The 17,896-nt window shown below is 47.8% G+C and overlaps 1 protein-coding gene across 1 annotated transcript in view; it reads left to right on the forward strand.

Annotated features, from left to right (window-relative positions):
* Positions 1 to 17,896, forward strand: part of DTX4 (deltex 4, E3 ubiquitin ligase) — a 35,612-nt gene that overhangs the window by 5,240 nt on the left and 12,476 nt on the right. The window contains exons 2-7 of the mRNA XM_011963494.1: positions 4,006 to 4,729; positions 11,007 to 11,068; positions 11,434 to 11,595; positions 13,402 to 13,463; positions 14,361 to 14,513; positions 17,485 to 17,646. Coding sequence (XP_011818884.1) covers positions 4,113 to 4,729; positions 11,007 to 11,068; positions 11,434 to 11,595; positions 13,402 to 13,463; positions 14,361 to 14,513; positions 17,485 to 17,646 — 1,218 coding nt within the window. The 5' untranslated portion in view covers positions 4,006 to 4,112. The remainder of the gene's footprint in view (positions 1 to 4,005; positions 4,730 to 11,006; positions 11,069 to 11,433; positions 11,596 to 13,401; positions 13,464 to 14,360; positions 14,514 to 17,484; positions 17,647 to 17,896) is intronic.

Below are 17,896 nucleotides of genomic sequence, written 5' to 3' on the forward strand. Positions count from 1 at the left end.
TCGATCTCCTGACCTCGTGATCCGCCCGTCTCGGCCTCCCAAAGTGCTGGGATTACAGGCTTGAGCCACCGCGCCCGGCCTTGTTACTCATTTCTTAAAATATTCTCCACAGCTTGAAATGCTTTCCAAACTATCATTACTTCATTCATTGAATCAATATTTCGGGGTGTCGAGGACATGCAGGCACAGGGAATACCACTATGAGCACACGCCTTGATGCCCACTCTCATGGGATTGGGAGTCTAGTGAGGGGGACAGATGTTCATCAAATTAGACACATAAATACATATGTAACTGCACGTTGAGATAAGTGCTATTAAATTTTTTAAAAGGAATGAGAATTTGACCTGGCCAGGACTGCCTAGGGGACTTCCTTGAAGAAATAAGCTCTTCCTGTAGGAAGAGCTACGGAAAAGATGCCAGAGAGTTTTGGGGAGGAACCAGCATTGTGAAGAGGCCCAGAATCAGAGAAGCCTAGCAATGAGGAGAGATTGAAGGCCAGTGTAGCTGAGATGTGCGCAGAGTTAGGCTATGAGGGGGCCATGTATGTTGGTGGGTGGGGGGATTTAGATTTCAACCTAATGGGAAGTCATGGAAGGGATTTATGCAGGGAGGGGACGTGGTCGATTTTCCTGCCAACATGCATTTTGTTGGCATTCTCCTTGTGATACATTCTGCCTCATAAATAGTCATTCACACACTTGCCTTCCAACCCTGTTTTAGACTGAAAGCTACTTGAGGAATGCTTGAATCTGCATTCCCCATAGCAGGTAATGAGTACTCAGTGATATGTGATAAATGATTAAATATTAAAGTAGCCAGAAATCTTCAATCAGTCTCAGCAGTTTATGGAGCCCTTGCAACTGCCAGACACTGCATTAGGCACTAAGAATGCAAAGAGCTCCACAGTGGCATTCCTGCCCCCGCTTAAGGCAGGCTGGTATGAAAAGTGTTGCTGAAACAATGGTGCACATCAGCATAGTCAAGCTACACAGCTCAGGCTTCCTGAGGGTGGAGCCTGGGCTGGGAGAACATTTTAAGAAATGGTTGGAGAATGGCTTAAGACCTGAATGGTAAGGAGAATTTCAATAGATAAAAATGACAAAGGAGGCCATTTCAGTAGAAGGGACCTAGCGAATTGTGGGGAAGGGAGTCAGAGAACTCTGGGGGAATGCACGAGGATAAAAGGGGCCTCTGTCAGGCAGGAATAGAAGAAAGCACAGAGACTGAGGAAAACAAACCTAGAAAGGAATATTATAGGTCCATGGCGTAGTTTCCAGAAGTTCTGGGACAACTCTCAGGCATCTCCAGGATTGATAATGGTATTGTGTTAAAAAAAAAAAAAAAAAAAGTATTTTAGGCACATCTGTGAGGGGATTAATTGCACCGTCCCTGCCACGCTGGAGAGAATATCAAATAGTGCCATTTAAACTCTCTAAACTTAAATTCCTCATTTGTGAAAGGTATTTCTAGGATTGCTATGAAATTTACATGGGATATGTGAGGTGCTTTGTAAGTAATAAAGATTGTGCAAATACCAATTTGAGAGCAGCAGAACGCAGCCAAATGACTAGGCAGATAGGGGCAGGTCTCCAGTGAAACCCTACCTTCAAGCCAAAAACAGCCTGAAGGCTGAAAGACTGGACTGCTGGTCCAGGATGAAACCCTCAACCCAGTGTGAGAACTTCTGTTCCTGTTTCCCTACCCTTTCCCAATTGATTCTTTCTGAATAATGCCTTTTAACCCATCAAATGTTGCCTTTTCCAGTACTACCTACAGCCTGCCCCTGCCCTATTCTGAGCATATAAAAGCCGCGGACTCAGCCACATTGCAGGGACTTTCCCAATTTTGGGTAGGGGGACCATCCCTGGGTCCCCTCTCTGCTGAAAGCTGTTTCATCACTCAGTAAAACTCCCCACCTTGCTCACTCTTCGATTGTCAGCATATCCTCATTCTTCTTGGGTATGGGACAAAAACTTAGGAACTGGTGTGCAGCCAAACTTGGCCCAGGTGGTCAGAGTGAGCAGGGCATCTCCTGCCATCTCCTGCAGCAGACTGTGTGGCGGAGTGAGGCCTAGGCAGGGTGTTGCCAGCCAGAGGTCCCTGGCTTGCAAAGTGACTGAGAAGAAAATCCTGTGTCAGTTATATAGAAACTTTCTCTCTCTTTCTTACACCCCCCTACCGCCCTACACACACACACATACACACACACATACACACACACACCCTGAGCTAAACCTTCCCCATGGCTTCTCCATCCTGCTTAGACATATAATAGAAAATAAATTACAATAATAATCACCAACTTTCATTGAGCTCTTGCCATGGTGACAGGTGCTATTTTTGAGTTTTATATTCATTTCTTCATTTAATCCTCAAATCCACCCTTTGAAGTCGCTACCGGGGACTCAAACAGATGAGGAAACTGAGGCTTAATCACACAGCTGGAAGGGACAAAACCACCCCTGTTGGCTCCAAAGCCCATACTCTTTGTCCCGAGCAAGCTGGGCACTTAGGAAGGAAATGGAGACAAACCAGAGAACTATCGCCTCCCCCTCTCCTGCTCCCCCATCCAGATACCCCCATGTTCCCCAACAGAGGCCCTGGTGATGAATAGGGGATTGTTCTGCTTCTCCCTTGTGCCTCTGAATGTTGATGTTTGGGTCATTAAGGGGCTTGGAGTTGGGGTGGGGGGCGGGTTATGACCCTGGCAAAGGCCTGAATAGCCATTGTTTCTTTTCTTCCCTCCTTGAATGGGATTCTGTCCCCACTCTTGGTATATCCCTCTAGGTTGCAGGAGGGGTGGGTCAGAGGCTGATGAAGGGAGTCTTTTCTCACCACTTTGATGGATAGAGCTTAAGCTGACAGATGCAGAGATTCCAGCATCCCAGGAGCCCTCCCCAACCTCCCCACCCTACCCTGAGCCAGGCATCTTTAGCCTTAATGTTGATACCATGAAATGAGCCCTGGTTGAGAATGGGTCAGGATTCAGGTTTTGAGTGAGGGAGAAAGAGGCAACAGTTACAGGTTCAGTTCCCTTGCAGTCCTGACAGTTCATATCTGCTGTACCATTACCGTGTAATAACCCTGACCTCTTCCTGGCCCCAAAGTGAGACTGTCAAAATTAAGACAATCCTATCTTTAGGAGGGTTTGAGCTTCTTAAAGAAAGACATCAGATAAATATAAAATTATTCTCATGACCATTGAGAATGTTACTTTTGCTGCTGACATAAGACTTAATGTTGGGAAATATGAGAGAGTTTTCCCAACCTGATTTCCCATCTCCTCATAGTAACACACCATTTTTTTTTTTTTGACAGCATTCATAAATGTATAGAGATCCAGCTCCCTCACAGCCGCTTCTGGGCAGCCTTCCCCCATGGAGGCAGAGTCTTCCCTCAGTCCTCTAGGCTTCCACAGCCCTGTATTCTTTTCCTCATGACTCTTGGCACAAGAGCATTTAGAGGAACAGAGGAGAAGGAATATGATCATTATGAGCACCTACTGTGTGTCAAGGGCTTTTCATGCCTTAGTGTATTCATAGGGTTCACATGAAATCCAGAACCTGGCATGTACAAATACATATTTGCTGGATAAATAAGTGAGTCATATTTAATTTGTACAAAAACTCTAGGAAGGAGTTATCCTGTTTCCCAGGAGGGAAAGGGAGGCTAAGAGGTTCTATAATAGCTAGTAAATGGAATGAATTTGGCTGCAAACCAAGTTGTCCCGACTACAAACCAGGAGGCAGTCTTTCTGCTACCTTACACTGCCAGCCATATCCTTCATGTCATAACTCATCTGCTTCTACCCTGGTTGGACTGGAGACGTCTTAAAGGGAGAAATGAGTTTCATTCAAACCTGGCACTTCAGGCAGTGTCATGCCCAGTACACAGTAGGACTTGTTTAATGTTTGCCATTATGGCAATGGCATGACTTGTTAATGTCATGCCATTCATGTAATTGCATGCTGACTCTGACCTCTCCCCATCCCACCCTGGCAGGAACTCTCCGCCCAGTTCGCCGCAACTACTATGACCCCTCCTCAGCCCCTGGGAAGGGCGTGGTGTGGGAGTGGGAGAACGACAATGGCTCCTGGACGCCCTACGACATGGAAGTGGGCATCACCATCCAGCATGCCTATGAGAAGCAGCACCCCTGGATCGACCTCACTTCCATTGGCTTTAGCTACGTCATTGACTTCAACACCATGGGCCAGATCAACCGTCAGACCCAGCGCCAACGCCGCGTCCGCCGGCGCCTCGACCTCATCTACCCCATGGTCACGGGGACCTTGCCTAAGGCTCAGTCCTGGCCAGTCAGCCCTGGGCCAGCCACCTCGCCCCCCATGTCCCCCTGCTCCTGTCCCCAGTGTGTCTTGGTGATGAGTGTTAAGGCAGCCGTGGTCAATGGCAGCACTGGACCCCTACAGCCGCCGGTGACCCGCAAGAACTTGCCCCCTCCTGGAGTGGTCAAGCTGCCCCCACCACCAGGCTCTGGGGCCAAGCCACTGGACAGCACAGGCACCATTCGAGGCCCGGTGAAGACCGCCCCATCACAGGTGATCTGGAGACAAGCCTCCAGCGTGCCCACTGGGACAACCGTGGGCTCTCCTGCCAGCCCCCCAGGACCCAACGGCAAGACTGGAAGGGTGGCCCTGGCCACCTTGAATCGTAGCAACCTGCAGCGACTGGCCATTGCCCAGTCCCGGGTGCTGATCGCCTCTGGGTAGGTGCTTCCACAGCTGCCTCAGAGCATTTACTCACAGCAGAGATAGGCTACAGCAGATCTTCTGGATCAGAAGAAGGAGGGGCTGCCAAGACTTAAGCTTCTCCTCATCTTGTGCTGACCCCTGGCTGCAGTTGAAGGCAGCATGGTGTGGTGGATGAGGGAGGGTTTGATGCTCGGCCTCTGATCTGGACTCTGGTTGAGACTGGCTCTTACTAGTCATGTGATTTAGGACCAGATCCCTAACATCACAGAGTCCTAACTTTCTCATCTGTAAATGCTGGCAGTAATACTCCTGTTAGGGTGGCTGTGAGGCTTAAAGAAGATTGTGGCCAGGCGTGGTGGCTCATACCTGTAATCCCAGCACTTTGGGCCGCTGAGGCTGGAGGATCGCTTGAGCCCAGGAGGTCAAGGCTGCAGTGAGCTGTGATCGTACCACTACACTCCAGCCTGGGTGACAGAATGAGACCCTGTCTCAAAAAAAAAAAAAAAGAAAGAAAGAAAAAATAAGATTGTGCCTACTAAGCAATAATAGGCAACATTAATTGAACTCCCACTGTATTATAGTTTGGGGTTTTATCATCTCTTGTAATCCTTGCAACAACTCTATGAAGTAGGCAAGTAGGCATTATCCCATTTATAGTTGAAGACAGTAGATGTTTGCTTGTTCAAGGGTACATAGCTAATCACTGGCAGAGAATGGGATTCAGACTTCAGGACATCTGACACTAGAGCCCAGATTCTGACTCTGCTGTGCTCCTCTTCTACCAAGTACCTACACAATGCCCAGCGTTCAGTAGGTGCAAAATGAGAGTTTCTTTCCTGTAGTCTCTCTGGAAGCCAGAGAGGTGACTCCAAATTGAAATACTGGCCTATTTTTAGTGATGACTTATTATGTGCCAGGTACGTTTCATACATTGTCTCAGTTATTTCTGTGACAACCTGTTGATGCTGTAGGTCCTGTTTGTATTGCTTTTTATGTTCTTGATTTTCCTGATCATAAAATTGAAGTGACCCAGGTTCATATGGTGGCTGCAACCTTTGCCTGCCAGCCCCTGGTGTCTTAGCATCTCACAGCCACCCAGTCTTCCCTTTCTGTCTTCAGAGAGGCCTGGCTCTCCTTGTTGCCCCTGATCCCAGCTGATCAGGATGGTTTTCGATTGCATTGGGTGCCTAAGTCTGAAAGTCCAGGCCACTCTAAGAAGGTTGTTTTGATACTCGGCTGGGTCCCTGCACACAGAGGTTTGGCACTGGGAGGAGAAATGAAGGAGGGTACACCACAGGGTGGGAGGAGTGCTGGATTGGAAATCCAGAGGCCCAGCCCCTACTGCTACTGCTGTCACTGAGGTAAGCCACAGAATCTTTGCAAGATCCAGTGGCCTTACCTACTCCATGGAGTTATCGGGAAAATCTCCACTACGGGAGTTGGCCCGTTGGCAGCGCGTTCTCTTACTCTGTGATCTAAGTGTTAAGCACAGACATCCTGCTCAGAATTGATTTCCCAAGGAGAAACACAGAGCTCATGTATTATGCAGTAGGGGTTGGAACTCGGGTTTTGGTCTCCTGATCCACTGTTCTTTTGGCTAAAGCCCAGCTCCTCATTGTACACAAAGGCAGTTTATAAAAGGCAAAATGCTGGCGAGATGCATGAGATTTTCATGACTTCCCCTGAGATGGCAGAAGTGTTTGGGAGCGGGGAATGGATGGCTAAACCCTGCTACTGCTTAATTTCTCCCCAGTTTCACACAGCACCATCCTGGGGGCCTGTGCTGGATGAGAACACGTCCTCCAGAAACTAGGACTGTCTGGGCTTGAACCCAAGTGCCTTGCTGTGTCACTTGGGACAAGATTTGCATCCCGTCTTCAGTTTCCTCACCCATAAGATGGGATAGTAATAGTAACTTCCTTTTACAGTTGTCATGAGGATCAAATGACATGCTAAGTATATAGACTTAGCACAGTACTTGGCACATAATAAGAGTTCAGTCAGTATAGGCTGCTGTCGTTGTGATTGCTGTTATTATTGTTAACAGGTATCCATGTAGTTGAAGTCAAAGTTGAGTAGAGTCTGACATCCCACCTTGTCTCTGGTGCCCTTGACAAATGCCAAGTGACTTCATGCCATCACTGCGGGAGAGGCACCCAGGTGGCTTTGAATCTTGATGAGGGAGTGGAGTCAGCAGCTTTATCTATCTTCTTTATTTCCTCTGCCCGCTAATAGAATTGGGGCTAGAGAATGGGTGGAGGTCTGGGCAGCACAGTCTCAAATGGGCTAGAGAAACAAGTTGTTTTTTTTTCCTCTACTCTGTTTTCCTGACGAGGGAGGCCCCTGCCTACTCCTCTCGATCTTCCAGCCCTTTGCTTTTCACCTCTTACCGCCTTCCTCACCCCCACTCCCATCTTCTCCTCCAGCCTTTCTTGGCCATTTAATTAGCGTGTTTATTCCCTTTGTCTGGCATTGCCATCGACCTTCTGTCGCTGCAGGGCCCCGTCCCCCCCTCTCTCTGCCCATGACCTCTTCCAGCAACTTTCCCACGGAAAAAGGAAGACCAGGGAGGGCGGGAGGAGTGGGATGAAGAGAAAGGTTTGGGGGCAGGAACAAAAGATCCTGTGAATTATTCAGAGACAGAAGCAGGGGGTTTCTAAAGGGAAGCAAGAAGGGGGCTGTGCAGTGGAGGCAAGCGCCACCCCTCTAGCCCCCTCCTCTAGAGCTGAGGATTCTCTGTCTCCAGCTAGGCCTCAGTTGCCGTAGAGACAAGATCCTCGTCCTGCTGGAGGATTCCTGGGCTGGTGCATAACTCCGAGAAAAACACTGCTGCTCGTCATGGTGCCTGCAGAGATATCCTCCCTCCCTCAACACTCCTTTCTCTGCCACCTTACCAGCTCTCTTCTCTTGTCTTAGTTTTATGTTTTAGCGACAGAAACAAAACCTTGGACCCTGCATATCGGGGAACAGCCCAACTGAATGGGGGCAGAGGGTGTCTTCTGATTGGCCAAGAAGCGGTTAGGACAGACAGTTTTTGGCTGATGGAGTTGCCTGAAGGATGTGAGATGCGTGCCTGCCATTGGGTTGCTGTTTTCTAGGAGAACTCAGGCTTTTGTAGCTGAGGCCCCAACAGGGTGTGACCAGCTGGGACTTGATGGGCTGTTCTCCAAGGTTTAACCAGTAATAGTGGGGGAGGTGAGATCAGGTGTTGCCAACTCAACCGTCTCAAGTACTACCCAGCACTCAACTTTATGCTGGATACCCATGACCTCAAGAATCAGAATCAGAAAATTGGAACATAAGAGCAGAAAACGTCTTTCTTCAGCCCAATGCCCCTTTTATACTTGGGAGGTAAAAGCATAAACAGTCACCCAAACTTGCATAGGACTCAGCTGTTTACACAGTTATTTGACCTAGTTCCTAAATCCTCACAGGGCCCCCGTGGGGCAGACATTTAGGATGCCCTGTTCTCAGCTGTGGTAACTCGGATATGGTCAAGGAAACGCAGAGACGCTGTGTGGTTCTCCCAAAGGCAAAGCAGGTCAGTGCTGAGAAGGGCTAAAACAGACTCCCTGACGCCAGTGCAGAGCTCCTTCCATTACACCGTTCTGGATTTCACAAGCAAATATCCCCCCTTCTCCCCAGGCCCCTCCTTCCCAGAGCCCAGTCACAAGCCCACCTACCACGTCATTCCTCTCCTCAAGTGGCAGGGACATGTATCTCTCCCACCTATTGAACCCACAGTCTTCCTGTGTGTCCCAGGTCCACATGCAGGCCCTTCCCTCCCTCTCTCCAGACCTTGCCCCTGAGTTCTTGAGCTGCCTGAGACGTGTGGTGTTCCGGGGATTGGATTATTTCCTGGTTCGCCAGATTGGGTGTGGAAACCTGCCAGTCCAGTTTATGGGAACAAAGGTGGCTTTTGTCACCCAGATCACAGCTACTCATCAGCTGGAGTGGGGGGTCTGGAGATGGCAAGGGAGAAGGCAGGTGCACGACTGAGCCCTGAGTGCTGCCCCCTGCTGGGGAGCTGGGAGCAGGACACAGGAAGCCAGGTCTTTCCCCCACACCTCTCCAGAAAGAGCTGGGTGGGGGAGAATCTGCCGTAAGTGGGGGACTCAGGGCTTGGGTGGCCACCTTGTTCTCAGATATTGAGGTGGGAAGTTGTCAACCAGTTTCCCTGGCATCTTCTAACCCAAGACCCTCACAGTTTTACAGATGAGGAAACTGAAGCTCAGAAAAGCTAATTACCTCAGCGAGAAACTCCTGTCAGGGATGGGACGTGAACCTGATTTTCCTGACTCCCCGTCCACCATACCATGCCTGGCCCTGGGGAGCAGGTCACAGAGTCCAGAAGCAAATCCATTCTTCTTTTCTTGGCCCAGTTGCCCTTGTTTTGTATTCAGCTTTCTCTTCCATCCTCCCATCCTGGTTTGATTGATCCTGGGGACAGTTTCGGAAGAAAAGTGGCTTTGGGTGGCCTGGTGAGACACAAACATTCCCATCCCCACATCTGTTCTTTCACATCCATCTCCCAGCATTGGTGCACATGTCGTCATCCCTGGAAAGGGACAGAGTCCCAGGCAGGCTCACAGTAGCTTAGAGCTGGGGAAGCACCTCCCTTACAGACATGAGGGGAAGAGACAGACCCCATTGCTCGGCGTGGAGGTCCCGTTGCAGCTTTCCCCATTCCTAATGGTGGGTTTATTCATTACGCTCTCTGAGTTTCTGGTCTATGTTTGCAGTGTGGGATGTTACAAGGATTACATAAACGCAAGAGTGCAGCATAGTAAATGGGCTCTAGTGCCAGATTTTCTGGCTTATCTGTGTGATTTTACCAAGTTTCCTTAACCTCTCTGTACCTCAATGTAGTTGTCTCTAAAATGGTGTTAATAAGTGCATCTCTTGCATAGGATGTTGGAAGGATTAGACAGGTTTATGTGCCGTGAGCAGTTGGAGCCACTCTTGGGAGGAAGTGAGCTTTGTGAATGTTGGCAACTGTAACATGTGAGTGAAGAAGGGCCATGAGCTGTGTGTTCACTCCTGACCCCCAGCATTAGGAATAGCCAACAACACAAAGTAGGGCTCAATAAACACTTTTTGGATGGATAAATCAATACACAGATATTCTTTTTTCCCTCCTCTTGCTTTCCCAGCACCATCCTGCCCCCACAGCAGAGCTACTGGCTTCGCAGGCTGTCTGCCTCCTGGAGTCATGTGTGACCGGGTCCATTAGCCTCTCCAAGCCCAGCTGCAGGAGTGTGGGTGGCAGAAAGGATGGCGCAAGACCCAGCCCCATGTGTCCCATATTTTCCGAGTCAGCGCTGTGGGGGGTTGCGCCTTTCCCAGGCAGCTGCGCCGTCTCCTCTCCAGCCTGGCTGGAGTTGCTGGGGAAAAGGATAGAAAGGGGAGGAAGCTTTGCCTCATATTTATATACGTCTCAGGGAAAAGGAGACTTGACAGCTGTTCTAGCCGTGGTTCCAAATGTTGGGCTGGGGATTGCTACATCTGCATCCTCTCAGGAGCTTTGGGAGATGCAACTTCTTGTGCTCCACAGGTGGATATTCTGGTCTAGATCTGGGACTCTTTCCTTCTAAAAGCATCTTAGGTGACTCTTGTGTGTACTCTGGTTTGAACATGCTTCTTTGTGTTTTCATTCCTTCAACAAATATCAATTGAATGCCTGCTAGTGCCTGGCTCTGAACAAAACAGACAAAGATACTTTGCCCTTGTAGAGCCTGGATTCTAGAAGGTGGCATAATAAGCAATCATTTCTTTTAAAGGATCCTGAGTAGAGCAGGAGTCCTGGCATGGGGTGCAGGGGTGGGTAGCAATATTCAATACGACGGTCTCAGGAACCTCACCTGGTAGGTAGGATTTAAGCCAGGACTGAAGGAGTTGTAGAAGGAAACTAAGCAGTTGTCTGGTGGAAGGGCATTTTGGGTACAGGGAACAGCATATGCAAAGGCTCTGAGGCAGGAATGCACCTGGCTCCTTGACAGCTGAGTGACATGAGAGGAAGCAAGATGAATAAGAGAAGCTGGGTGGCAGTGTTGGCAGATCGTGCCGGGCTCTATAGGCCTTGCTAGGACTTTCACTTTGATTCTGAGTGAACTGAGGAACATAGTTCTGAGGTTCTGAGTGGTGGAGTGACACGGCCTGACTCAGGTTTTGAAGATGCCACTTCCTGCTGTCTGCTGTGTTATGCACTTACTGCATCTTATTAGAATTAAATACTAGTCCATTTTGTTCCACATGTCAAAATGACATTGTATCTGCTTTTTCTTTTCACAGGGTCCCCACAGTCCCAGTGAAGAACCTAAATGGGTCCAGCCCTGTCAACCCTGCTTTGGCAGGTAAGAGAAACCCCAGGATGCTCTGGGTTAAGGTAGAGAAATCAGAGTGATGAAATAGGTCGTGAGCGTTTGTGGGAAAAAAGGAGAGAATCTGGATATTAATGAAAGCAAATGGTGATTTTAGGAATTGCATGGGAAGGGTATGAAGAGTTTGGAAAAGAACTGATTACTGAAAGGAAAGCATGCAATTGAAGATAAGTGAGTGAATAAATAAGTTTCTGGGGAAAGTGCAGGGTAGAGAATCCAGGAATTATGAGAACTTTCTCCTGGAAAGGAGGAGAGTAGGTTACTGGGGAAAGAGGAATTTGGGGAGTGTTGAGAGCTAAGTCTCCAGTCCTTCCTCACCCATGCCCTGCCCCTTCCAGGAATCACTGGGATCCTCATGAGTGCAGCGGGGCTGCCTGTGTGTCTCACCAGGCCACCAAAGCTGGTCCTACACCCACCCCCCGTCAGCAAGAGTGAAATAAAATCCATCCCAGGGGTTTCCAACACGAGCCGCAAGACCACCAAAAAACAAGCCAAGAAAGGTACCAGCCTCTTGTCTCATGGGGTACTGAGAGTCAAAGACTTGACTCTCAGCCCTGACTCTGCCTCCACCTCCAAGGGTCATAGCCACGGCTTCACCCTCTGTGCCTCAATTTCTGCATCTGCTAAGTGGGCCTAACCAGTAAATGTTGATGATTATACCAAAGCTGATTGTGTATGGATCATATGGAAACACCTTGAGAAATAAAAATATGTAGTGCAAAAGTATAGAAACATAAAAATATAAGGTGTGGTACAAAGAAAATATGTTAGAGGAGAAAGATGACTTTGGCACTGGAACCGAAACAGACTGGATTCAAATCGTACCTTCGTTTCTTGCAAGTCGTGTGACCGCCTGGAGCTTCTATTTTCTCATCTTTATAATGAAGTAAAAATAGTCACAACTTGTATAACTGGTATCCAGCAGGTATATCCTGGAATGCATCAATGACAGGATATAGTCACTGTCCTGTGTCCCCCTAGAATGTACAGATGCTCAGAAATCCTCCTTTAGGAACCTCCTCCTTAGGAACCTTGTTCCTGCAGGAACCCCCTGCACACAATCCAGCAAGTAAGGGGTCACTATCTGTACCTTCCTAGCACTGCAGGACCCCAGCTTAGGTCTGTGGCTGGTCTTTCTGGTCACTGGCATTGGTTGTTAAATTTGACCATCTCCCTAAGCCCCAACCTTGCAAACTTGTGAAGTTTAAATTGGATCATATGTGTGTGGCACTTAGCCCAGGGCCTGGCAAGAAATAGGCTCTTAATTACTAGAGCTTAATTCTTATAAGAGAAGCAGGGCAACCAGAGGAAAGGGCCTGCATCGAAGCTTCTGGCTGTTGCATGATCCACTTCCTCAAATCCTTGTCCTACTTTTCAGTCTATCAAGATTTCCCTGCTTAAATGAGCTCAGTTGCCTTGCTCATAGTCTTATAGGAAATCACAGCATTTTACACTTTCCCACTCTTCCTGTTATTATTAATAGTGCATATCGGGCCCTTATCTGGCAGAGAGCTAAAGGGCATTACATCCATTTGCTCATTCAATTGTCAAAGCAACCCTTTGAGGTAGGTGCTATTGCTCATCCCCATTTCCTAGGTGAGAAAACAGAAGCTTAGAGAAATTAAGGGAGTGGCCAAAGGTGGCACTGATCATTTTTCAGGCTGTATCATCCCATCCTCTACCTTCAGGTTGGGCTACCTTTTAAGAGTCCAGTCCCCCCAAAACATCCCTAAATCATTGCAGCCCATCAGGATGGTTCCCAGAGGATCACCCTTCCCCTGCTGCAGGGCTGTGCTTGCTGGCGGTGACAGTGTCATCCACAGCCAGGGAAGATTGTTCTGGACTTGTGGTTCGTAACTTCCTTGTTTCCCAGAAATATAATCTCACTTTGACACCACATTATAAATTGAGACTATACTTAGCAAATTGTAAAATGAAGGTGGTAAGACTGCCTACCATCTATTTAATGTGTAACCGTTTACAAAGTGCTGTTATCAAATCATTTGACTACAAGGAAGAGAAACTACTCAAACCTTCTCAATTAAAAAAGTGGGTTTGTTGAAAACAGGCAGAGAGATGTCAGAAAAGGGACCGCAAGAAGTAAAGCCTTCTCGTCAAACCATCTCACTTGCTTTTCCACCATCCATACTCTCTTCCGTGTTCTTAACTTCCATTGCAGAAGGAATTCCTCCCCTTTTTGCTTTTAACTTGCCTAATAACCTCCCCCTCTGTCATGCCTAGCATGGCAAGGCTGTTTGATCTCTTACCTGTGCCTTGGTGACCGACTGAACCTCCTATCTCTGCAGGTAAAACCCCAGAGGAAGTGCTAAAAAAATATCTGCAGAAAGTCCGGCACCCACCAGATGAGGTGAGTTCAGAGTTAGGAGAACGGGATTCACCTCTCCGTCACCCACACGCATTTCCTCTGCCGTTGTTGGTTTCTACGGGGAGCTGACACTGAGGGTTCAAGGGCCATGGTCCAGAGCTGCAGCTGCACCTCAGTCTCTCCCGCCTCCCCCTTCAACCTAGTGCTGATTGATTTTAAGCTACCTTAACATGGCAGTCTCAATTGAAGAAAAGCAGTATGGTGAGCCACAAGAACTCACCTTAAAATGGGTTTGATACAGAACAGTGGTTCTCAAACAGAGACGATTTGGCCCCTGAGGGAACATTTGGCCACGTCTGGAGACATTTTTGGTTGTCATTATTCTCAGGAGAGGAGATGTCACCAGCACCTTGTGAGCAGAGCAGAGGCCAGGGATGGTGCTAACCGCCCTACAATGCCCAGGACAGTCCTCACAGCAAATAATTGTCCTCCCCAAAATGTAAATAGTCCTGAGGTTGAGAAACCCTGTTGGACATTTATTTAAATAGCAGTCCCTCTGGAACAGGTAAAACACAATTCCTTTACATTCCTTTACAAGTTCACCTCAAGTAAAGCTCGTCAGTGGGCTTGTTGACAGCATTTGTTTCCTCCGTAAGCCATTGGAGGACGAAACAGAAGGACAGTGCATTGTCACAGCTCTCATGATTATGATAATTTAGGTGATGAGCCCAAGTTAATCAGTACCAGGAATTGTTTCAGGACGTTGTCATGTAAAATAAGATAAAAAGATGTTTAGATTCCAGAAAGCACATACACCCTGATTTGTGGATGTTTTAGAAGAGAAGTGGTAAGAGCTCATCTGACCTCTGAGATCATGTGGAAATCTCCCAGGCTGGGTGAGAGCTGATGGCCTCTCTGCTGTGTCTCCTCCCTCTCCAGGACTGCACCATCTGTATGGAACGCCTCACGGCCCCCTCAGGCTACAAGGGCCCGCAGCCTACGGTAAAACCTGACCTGGTAGGGAAGCTGTCCAGATGCGGCCACATCTACCACATCTACTGCTTGGTCGCCATGTACAACAATGGAAACAAGGTCAGTGCCAGCCTATGGGGCTCCTGCCACCCTTCACACTGGGCTATGGAGTAGCAAGATGGTGAAGGCCCTATAGGGCTCTTGCTCAAGTGATCTGGGAAATCTTAGAGATTACCCCTAGGCAAGAGTGAGGATCTTGGCTGTTCTCAGCAGGATCGGTTCTTTACTAAATTACGGCGCTGGTAAGACCCATCTTCACCTTCCCTTTTGGGCTGTGCTAGCTAACTCTCCATCTTCAGTGTCAGATCTAAGAGAGGGGTAGGTTTTTGTCCATGAGGGTTCTGAGGGGAGTGGCCCATTGTCACGGCCCGTTGCTAGGTGAAGTGTGCTCCCATCAGTGAGAGAAAAGGAAGTTCTTATCACAGCTCTAGACCCTTGCTGAGTATTCGTTCATACCATTGTAAATGCGTTTCCCAATCACCCTTTCTTCTCCAGGGATAGTGATTTTCAGCTATAATTTTCTTTGGACAATTTCAAAATACCCTTGATTGGCCCTTCAAAGGTACTAAAGACTGTTGCCAAAGTAACACCTGGTAATCCCTGCCCTAGAATCCCACTGTTGGAAGAGGGGAAGGCTGTTTTGGATGCTTATTTTGACTATTATCTGACAATGCAATAGTATCTCCTCATTAGAGCTGGTTCTTTGGAGTCTGGAGGGCTCCATAGGTGATAATTCTCTCCTTACAATGTCTGAGCATTTCCTAAGTCATTGCCTCATGTTCTTTTCCATACTCGAGATAACTTTTACTCCCCATCTCCATGAGTTTAAATACTACTTCTTTCTTCATGCCAAGCTTAGATTACATGAGAGTCTGAGATATCCCTGATAGCTCCCAACCTCTCACTAAGCAGGAAGTTTGTCTGGGTTTCAGGGTCTGTTCTATACATCTGTTACTGTGGGAAAGAAGTAGAGGCAAGAGAGGTGGGAGACCTGAGCTTGAATCCTGGCTTATTAGCTGAATGACCTTGGGCAAGGTTTTCCAATCTCTTTGAGATTTCATTTTCCATCTGGAAGATGGAGATTAAAACTATACCTACTTTATGGGGTGTTATGCTATTATTATGCAAATTGATATCACCTTTGTATTAAAGGCTGTAATTTTCTCCTTCATCTTCATGTAGCCTATTTGATTGAAGTTCTCAAAGCACTTTCTTCGTGTCCCTGAGAGACACGCTTCTAGTGGGTGGGTGGGCGGTCATTGATGGGGGATGCAAATCTGGATCACTTGCTCACTTTCCCAGCCCTGGGCTAAAAGGTTTCATTGGGATCTTGCATTTCAAGAGGTTATTTTGGGCTTAAAGGGGTTCCTTAGCACATTTGTTCCCTATTTGATGTCTATATTCAAGAAGAATATGGTAACTCTACTTTTATTTCCGTGGGGCTTTCAAAAATGTTTCTCAAGAGTCTATGCTTTATTCTCTTTTGTACTAATACTTTGAAGCTTGTGTTTCTATTTTATCAAACACATGAGAGAAAAGGGCCCAGGAAGAAGGGAGTGATTCACCCTAGGTCATGAAGCAAGTCAAGGCCAGAGTAGAGAGTGGGAGCCTGGTTTCAGAGAATAGTCACCCTGAATACGAGCTATTGCTTTAAGTGAGTAGACTGGAGAAGTCCCTAAATAGCTCAGCAGAGGATCCCTGTCTTCCTGAGGAGATGGGGATGTCCTGGCAAGCTTTCCTTCCCAGCTGCATAGCAGCACATTTTACACACGTCGCTCCCAGCCCATGCGCCTTCCTTCTCTTCGCCCCTCCTTTTTGCAAGCCTGGGAATAGGATTTGGTGTCCAGGCCCTCTTCCAGGCAGCACCTCACCAGGCCCTGCAGTGAGACCATAACCCTGTACACCCCTGCGTCCAGAACTGCCCCTTCCCACTAATGGAGCCACTGAGTTGCAATGCAAAGCTGGGGGTTTAAACAGACCCCACCCTGTGACAAGCAGCAAGTCCTTTAATCTTGCTGTGCCTCGATTTTCCTCTCTATAAAAAGGGACTAATAATTTCTTCCAGGCCAGTGTCAGAAGCTGAGGCCTAAATGAAACAAGAAATGTTAAACTCTCTTTATAGTATGATTTAAAGCACTATAGTTACTGACATCATTCTCTCTTCTAGGTATTTGTGCAGACCTTACACTCTATCCTTCTAAGCAAATTCATAGCTATTCTTCAAAGACCATTTTCTTAAGGTTATCGTCACTTACTCCAGCTCTTAGTGGCCAGTTTCTCTTTTCATAGCAGTAGTTTCCAAACCTGTATGAGCACCAGTCTTTCCACAGAAATTGCAAAAATGCTGATAACATTTAGATACACCACCTGCTAAAAGCTTCCTATAGATTATCTCATTTAATTCTCTCAACAACCCAATGAGACAGATATTTTTTATCCTTCTCCTATAAGGGAAACTGAGACTCAGAGAAGTTAATTAATTTGTCCAAGGTCACACAGCAGGCAGATGGCAGAGCTAAGAATTACGTCTAGGCAGCTTGATTTTCGCATTCACAGCCTGAACCACCACACTTTGCAGCTTCCTGGTTCTTACTCAGTGGACCTGATGTGGGGCTCACGCATCTGTATGATTAACAAGCTCTGTGGGTGATTCTGATGCTCAGGAACTGGGCAGTTGCTGCTCTCCAGGTCTTGCTGTCTGTTCCACCCATTTGGTACTGAGTAGCTGAATAATGACTCCCTGTGTCTGCTCCTGCCCTAGTGAGCTGGTCCCCTCCTCAGGGACAGGGCCTTCTCTTACATATTCCTCAGCATGGAGCATGGGACCAGTTGTGGAATTTACCTCCTGTTACTTTGAAGAAAGCAGAAATAGCCTATGTGACTGGGCTGGGGGTGAAAAACTAAGATCTATCACTCATTAGGGCACACTTTGTCCCCCTGGCCCTTTATCTCTGGTACCTGTTGGGACTGGGTGGGGAAGTTATTACCAAAACTGTTTCCCAATCTGGCTCTCCTGGCCTTGGCCCCTCAGGATGGGAGTTTGCAGTGTCCAACCTGCAAGACCATTTATGGGGTGAAGACAGGCACCCAACCTCCAGGGAAGATGGAGTACCACCTCATCCCCCACTCCTTGCCTGGCCACCCAGACTGCAAAACCATCCGGATCATCTACAGCATCCCCCCTGGCATTCAGGTGAGCCTTTCCCTCAGCCCTTGGTTTTTATTGTTCTACATGTTTGTAGGTAAAATGTTACATATGAAGAGTCTCCTTCCCACACTTGTCCCCCATCTACCCAGCCTCGCCCGCTGACACCACATCCCCCGACTTCATCACCATTGTTCTGACTTTCCTATGTATCCTTCCAGGATTCTTTGTGCACATGCAACAGAGAACTGCAGCCACCCCTCCCTTTTTTTTCCACAAACAGTGCCGTTTAGGCACG

The sequence above is a fragment of the Colobus angolensis genome, unplaced genomic scaffold (assembly GCF_000951035.1).
Source record: "Colobus angolensis palliatus isolate OR3802 unplaced genomic scaffold, Cang.pa_1.0 Scaffold61, whole genome shotgun sequence".
Classification (NCBI taxonomy): Eukaryota; Metazoa; Chordata; class Mammalia; order Primates; family Cercopithecidae; genus Colobus; species Colobus angolensis.